Raw genomic sequence first — 7,332 nt, 5'->3', positions numbered from 1 at the left:
TGATTCTGGCGATGATGAGACGGTTCTTGCGGGCGTGAAAGAAGCCGTCAAGACGGTAGTGTACGACAAGGAATTAGGAGAGCAGTTGTCCCTCTTGACGAGTTTGAGCTCAGGTGTCAATGAAGGTGAACGCTGACGCTGTAATAGTCCTTACTTGGAGGACATGGTTCGCTACTTGGGGATTCCGGTAGATGTGAAGGTACGTGTGAGCAAGCCCGTTGAGAGTAAGCTGACAAGCCCTGAGTATTGTTAAGAACGGTGCCATGAGACGCTTGAGAATTTGGCTGAGACCAAGAGAGCTAACCGTGACTTCCGTTCGTCGGGTAACACTTCAGGAAAAGTGGCCATACATGATAGTCCTACGTCTGGAGCTGCTGAAGCAGCTGATAGTCTCGAAGAGGATTGTACTCGGGAGGATTCGATTTCGGAAAGCTTGGTATGCAAATACATTGCTCTTCCTTTCGAGACGGTGGATCAAGGGAGGGGGGCGACGTGTGGTTTGTGCCATCAGCAGGTTTGAGGATCTCTCTTTGGGGATGTATCCGTTGCTTACTGTTACATATGCTCGCTCCCACCGAAGCAACACTGAGGCTCAGCCTAAGCGCTTAGGGCGGTTTTCGGAGCCACGACAGCCTTACGACAGTCGGGATAGGAGCTCGTCGGGGCATCGGCTACCCGTCCCCGGCTGAATCAAGCTGCCGGTACACCTTGTGTCGAAAAATGTCCCTGTGAAGATACTGGTGATCAAGAAGCTGCGTAAGGGCGCTATCCTAGGAGCCGCCATTTTGGGAGCGCTCGGCACCGAGATCGAAGTGGCTCAGCGGATCCTGACGCTTAAGGCCAGGGGCTAAGAATTGTATTGGAAATTACCGTCGTGCACGACGCTTATATGTCTACGATGGCCTCTTCGGTACGATTGCCACCTCGGGGACAGACCTTACGGGTCGAAAACTTCATACGATATACGGAGGGCAATGAATTCGTGCAGGTAGTGGATTACCTCCTGTCTCTGTGTGACAATGTGTACCATTGGAGAAGACAAAGTGGTTATCGAAATTTGCAATGCGTCGACCGACGAGTGTTGGGCTCGCAAACGTACAGTTATGGCTCTAGCTTCGGTCGTGCCGAAGTCGGATTTCGGGTACGTAACCCGTCCGCAGAAGGAAAGTCTCATGGTGCAAGCGTACCAACGGAAGGTGTTGGGAGCACCGTAACTATGTCAGTCAGAGAAGTATGTGAGGAGAGTGACGGTGACAAGATGAAACCGTCGAAACCTGACGCCCCCCGGGCAAGGATGTCGGTGCTATGGCCGACGTCCCTGAGTCAAACCTATCTGGAGAACAAAATACACTGTTCCGGTCCGATGAACGACTTCTACGACATGTTTTTGGAACCGTTCATGAAGTCTGAGTCGACGGAGATTTTGAACTTTATGATCGATACGGGTGAAAGCCCTCCCATCAAGCAGTCGCCGTACCAAGTGTTGCTTACTGAAGGAGACGTAAAGGAGGCAGTACTTGGAGAATATACGTCCTTCGAACAGCCCGTGGGCCAAGCCAGTACCGATGATTAGCAAACAAGGCGAAGATAAAAGGTTATGTATGGGCTATCGAAGACTGAACGTGGTGACCGGGAAAGACGGCTACCTCGGGCATTTAATTGATGATTTTCTCGACGTGCTTGGTGACGCTTAATTGTGCTCAACTATGGGCTTTGAGTCTGGCTACTGGAAAGCTCCCATGAACGAGTGCAGCATTCTGAAGACTGCCTTCGCGTGCAAACACGGCATTTACGAGTGGTTAGCGATGCGTTATGTTTCGTGCAGCGCTGTGCCGACGTTTAAACGGTTGATGGAGACGGTCTTAGTGGCGCATTTGCTTAGTCGACCTCGACAGCAAAGTTTTTCCAAAACGTTTAGTACGTGTGCGGCAAGTGACCACAAGGTTCCGTCAAGCAGGTTTCAAGTTGAGGACGAAAATGTGTCACTAAGTCCAAGCCCAAGGTGCTTCCTTAGAACATATCGCGACTTTTTTTTGGAATCTCAACTAATCCTGAGAAAGTAAGGGGTGTGATGCGACCTCAAAAACGCATGGCATCCGTTTTTCTGAAACTAACAAGCTCTTTCCGTCGCTACATCCCGGAGTACGCCTCGATTTCGGCGCCCTTAAAACGGTTGAAGGTAAAGGTTGCTCCCTTTGCGTGAAGTGACGACTTTGAGGCGGCTTTTCGCCAACAAAAATGCGTTTGGATGAAGCTCCTATTCTAGATTACCCTGACATCACGAGTCGGTTCAAGATTTACGTGGACTCGTAGCAAAATGCTACTGTAGTTTCTTGCTGGGCGCTGGAGAACGGTCCAGAGGGGACGGCTGCCGAAGTGTTGACGCTTGAAGCCATCGAATGCGCTGCGGTAGAAATACCGGAAATAGCCCCCCCCCCCCCGACGGAGAAGGTTGTTTGGGACCGGAGTACGGTTGGCAGAGCTCGGGGATCTACGTATTCGCGGTTTTGCACAGACGTGGAGCTTTATGCCATTGAGGTGTGTGATTCTGGCGATGATGAGACGGTTCTTGCGGGCGTGAAAGAAGCCGTCAAGACGGTAGTGTACGACAAGGAATTAGGAGAACAGTTGTCCCTCTTGACGAGTTTGAGCTCAGGTGTCAATGAAGGTGAACGCTGACGCTGTAATAGTCCTTACTTGGAGGACATGGTTCGCTACTTGGGGATTCCGGTAGATGTGAAGGTACGTGTGAGCAAGCCCGTTGAGAGTAAGCTGACAAGCCCTGAGTATTGTTAAGAACGGTGCCATGAGACGCTTGAGAATTTGGCTGAGACCAAGAGAGCTAACCGTGACTTCCGTTCGTCGGGTAACACTTCAGGAAAAGTGGCCATACATGATAGTCCTACGTCTGGAGCTGCTGAAGCAGCTGATAGTCTCGAAGAGGATTGTACTCGGGAGGATTCGATTTCGGAAAGCTTGGTATGCAAATACATTGCTCTTCCTTTCGAGACGGTGGATCAAGGGAGGGGGGCGACGTGTGGTTTGTGCCATCAGCAGGTTTGAGGATCTCTCTTTGGGGATGTATCCGTTGCTTACTGTTACATATGCTCGCTCCCACCGAAGCAACACTGAGGCTCAGCCTAAGCGCTTAGGGCGGTTTTCGGAGCCACGACAGCCTTACGACAGTCGGGATAGGAGCTCGTCGGGGCATCGGCTACCCGTCCCCGGCTGAATCAAGCTGCCGGTACACCTTGTGTCGAAAAATGTCCCTGTGAAGATACTGGTGATCAAGAAGCTGCGTAAGGGCGCTATCCTAGGAGCCGCCATTTTGGGAGCGCTCGGCACCGAGATCGAAGTGGCTCAGCGGATCCTGACGCTTAAGGCCAGGGGCTAAGAATTGTATTGGAAATTACCGTCGTGCACGACGCTTATATGTCTACGATGGCCTCTTCGGTACGATTGCCACCTCGGGGACAGACCTTACGGGTCGAAAACTTCATACGATATACGGAGGGCAATGAATTCGTGCAGGTAGTGGATTACCTCCTGTCTCTGTGTGACAATGTGTACCATTGGAGAAGACAAAGTGGTTATCGAAATTTGCAATGCGTCGACCGACGAGTGTTGGGCTCGCAAACGTACAGTTATGGCTCTAGCTTCGGTCGTGCCGAAGTCGGATTTCGGGTACGTAACCCGTCCGCAGAAGGAAAGTCTCATGGTGCAAGCGTACCAACGGAAGGTGTTGGGAGCACCGTAACTATGTCAGTCAGAGAAGTATGTGAGGAGAGTGACGGTGACAAGATGAAACCGTCGAAACCTGACGCCCCCCGGGCAAGGATGTCGGTGCTATGGCCGACGTCCCTGAGTCAAACCTATCTGGAGAACAAAATACACTGTTCCGGTCCGATGAACGACTTCTACGACATGTTTTTGGAACCGTTCATGAAGTCTGAGTCGACGGAGATTTTGAACTTTATGATCGATACGGGTGAAAGCCCTCCCATCAAGCAGTCGCCGTACCAAGTGTTGCTTACTGAAGGAGACGTAAAGGAGGCAGTACTTGGAGAATATACGTCCTTCGAACAGCCCGTGGGCCAAGCCAGTACCGATGATTAGCAAACAAGGCGAAGATAAAAGGTTATGTATGGGCTATCGAAGACTGAACGTGGTGACCGGGAAAGACGGCTACCTCGGGCATTTAATTGATGATTTTCTCGACGTGCTTGGTGACGCTTAATTGTGCTCAACTATGGGCTTTGAGTCTGGCTACTGGAAAGCTCCCATGAACGAGTGCAGCATTCTGAAGACTGCCTTCGCGTGCAAACACGGCATTTACGAGTGGTTAGCGATGCGTTATGTTTCGTGCAACGCTGTGCCGACGTTTAAACGGTTGATGGAGACGGTCTTAGTGGCGCATTTGCTTAGTCGACCTCGACAGCAAAGTTTTTCCAAAACGTTTAGTACGTGTGCGGCAAGTGACCACAAGGTTCCGTCAAGCAGGTTTCAAGTTGAGGACGAAAATGTGTCACTAAGTCCAAAGCCAAGGTGCTTTCTTAGAACATATCGCGACTTTTTTTTGGAATCTCAACTAATCCTGAGAAAGTAAGGGGTGTGATGCGACCTCAAAAACGCATGGGAAAACGTCAGAACGTGTATCAATTGGGCAAACGTTTGTCAAAAGCGGTTACAGAACCAGTCAGAGTGATGGTGACCGGCAGGTTTGAACCGAGCACACGTACTGTCACAAGTTTTGGGGATAAATAGGGCGAAACCCATTGTTCAGCACAGATGACTCGGCCCATTTACGAGACAATCACATTCCAGCAAGTGAGGGACGCAGAGATGGAGCGAGCTGCGGCGCTGTCGAAGAGAACTGCGCCGTTGTACGCAGAGCAAGAGCGCATCTCACGCGTTGCGCATTCATCTAAAGTCGAAAATTTCAAGGCGAAGAGCAGGAAACAGCGGTACATGAAGAGACGGGCCCCAGGCCGAGATTCTAAGCGGGCTTACCGCTGTGGAGTGATGAAAACGGCGCCGCTAGGCGAGTTTCCCTCCTTCTGGAGGGGGCCATGCTACAGAGGCCCGTGTATTTCGCGTGTAGGGAAGACTGGGGTGGAGAGCCGACGTGAAGTCGAAGCACTTTCTTTCATTACGGACCTGGTCGATTTAACCAAGGAGGCAGGAGAGGGTATTTTACCCCCAGAGCATGGTGAAGTAGGCTCTGTTGGCAAAGATATTGCTAACCTTCCGAAAGTGATTGTTTTGTATGATACTAGCGACAATGAAGATACAGAGAGAGTGAGTGATGAAGCTAGTGATTGCGGCTCTAATACAGCACATCAGCCAAATGAATATCGCGAAGAGTATTGCGCTCCGCCTATTTCGCCTCGTGAGATTATCAGTTTAATGGAGAGTGGTGACGAAAGCAGCCATGACAAGACTGAATGCAACGACGTTGACACCGGATGCCACGATGAAATCGACAATGTGTACTGGACTGTCACACCAGATATAATTTATTTGGACGAGTCCAGCGACGAAAACAACAGCAGGTCTAGCAAACGTTCTCACGAAGCTTCTGAGACGGGCGAAAATGAGAAAGCGAACATTTTGCTCCTACAGAAAGATAATGACGTAGTTTCATGGCCTTCTGATGTAATGGAGATAGCCAATACCGAGAACCCAAACAACATTTTGGTACCCGATTTAGGGCCGATGGATTGGTGTGGCTGCGACACAATTTGCCGACCGGATGGTTGCCCAAATGCATTGGGTAGCATATTTTGTGCTCGGAATAACTGCCTCAACGGATCTGACCGTGGCAATCGACTGAGAACTGTGAGTGGCCTGCACCTAGCGCGTGGAAATATTGGATACTCTGTTTTCACGTCTGAGGATATTGAAAGTGGAAGTATTGTTGCTGAGTACGCTGGTGTGTTGACAACACACGACTACCGTAAGGACAGGAAAAGAACCAGCAACTACACCATCGGTTTGGCCGCGCGGTCGTCGCGCAAGGAGAACTTGTGGATCGAGGCAAAATTCAAGGGAAACATTACGCGGTTCATGAATCATTCCTGCGCGGCAAATTGCCGTTTTTACGAGGTTAAAAACCGCCGCTTCGTCACGGTGGTTGTAGTAACGATGGAGGATATTCGAGCTGGAAGCGAGGTCACTGTTGATTATGGCGATGAATTATGGTTTAAATGCCATGTGGTGCGGATGGATGCTGTGGTGACTCTATCGTTAGCAGTGACGATTCTTCTTAAGGGAACTATAACGCAAAAACCCGGAGTTGAGTAACTTTCTAAATGCACAAAAAAAACAAAAAAACATGAAAGTGACTTCATTATTGCTTGATCGCGAATGAGGGGCACTATTAAAAAACCCGGAGTTGAGTGACCTTCTAAATGTTCAAACAAAACAAAAAAACACGAAATTGACTTCTTTGTTGCTCTATAGCGACTGAGGGACACTCTTTTTGAATGTGTTATGTGCCATCCGATTGCGTGCATGAACGCTTGTTGTGGCCTTTCCGATGGCAACTTGAGCAACTCTGTGAGGATCTATTCCCGTCCTCTCCAACACTTCTTATGCGCTTCGTCTTGGGGCGTCCCGGTTTCTTTGTGAAAACTGCAGGTAGCCATTCGGAACTCTGAGTGATGTCTGATTCTGTCGGTATAAAGACAGCTTTAGCGTGAAATGCATTGGCATACACCGACACTTTATTGAAAGTGTGTGCAACGGTTGCGAACTACACACTTTGACACACAAACCTCACTTTCATACACCTGTTGGCGTTTGTTTTGAGACTGTCACATACTGTCAATACCGATGGCAGCCCATACACCTATTGACACACGTTTCACACATACTGACAAAACGTTTCAGGATGATACACGTTCTGACGTTTTCCCAAAACGCATGGCATCCGTTTTTCTGAAACTAACAAGCTCTTTCCGTCGCTACATCCCGAAGTACGCCTCGATTTCGGCGCCCTTAAAACGGTTGAAGGTGAAGGTTGCTCCCTTTGCGTGAAGGACGACCTCGAGGCGGCTTTTCGCCAACAAAAATGCGTTTGGATGAAGCTCCTATTCTAGATTACCCTGACATCACGAGACGGTTCAAGCTTCACGTGGGCTCGTCACAAAATGCAGCTGGAGCGTGGCTAATGCAGCACGTCAATGATTCGGACCGAGAAGTGATTTACGCAAGTAAATCGCTGACCGGCTCTCGGAAGTACGGGATCAGCAACCATGATGGGATCTCTGGGATTGAGTGTTGGACGTCGTATGGTCGACATGAACTTTTTTTCTAAAATGAAAGGGCGCT

The 7,332-nt window shown here is 49.7% G+C and overlaps 1 protein-coding gene across 1 annotated transcript; it reads left to right on the top strand.

Moving 5' to 3' along the window:
* Positions 1-5,715: 5,715 nt before the first annotated feature.
* PITG_09464 (uncharacterized protein) lies at positions 5,716-6,182 on the top strand (the record flags this gene model as incomplete). Its single annotated transcript, XM_002903068.1, has 2 exons — positions 5,716-6,026; positions 6,140-6,182. The coding sequence occupies 2 exons, from the start codon at positions 5,716-5,718 to the stop codon at positions 6,180-6,182; spliced, it is 354 nt and encodes a 117-aa protein (XP_002903114.1).
* Positions 6,183-7,332: the final 1,150 nt, after the last annotated feature.

The sequence above is a fragment of the Phytophthora infestans genome, genomic scaffold, assembly GCF_000142945.1.
Source record: "Phytophthora infestans T30-4 supercont1.15 genomic scaffold, whole genome shotgun sequence".
NCBI lineage: Eukaryota > Oomycota > Peronosporomycetes > Peronosporales > Peronosporaceae > Phytophthora > Phytophthora infestans.
This window is presented reverse-complemented; position numbering and strand designations above follow the sequence as displayed.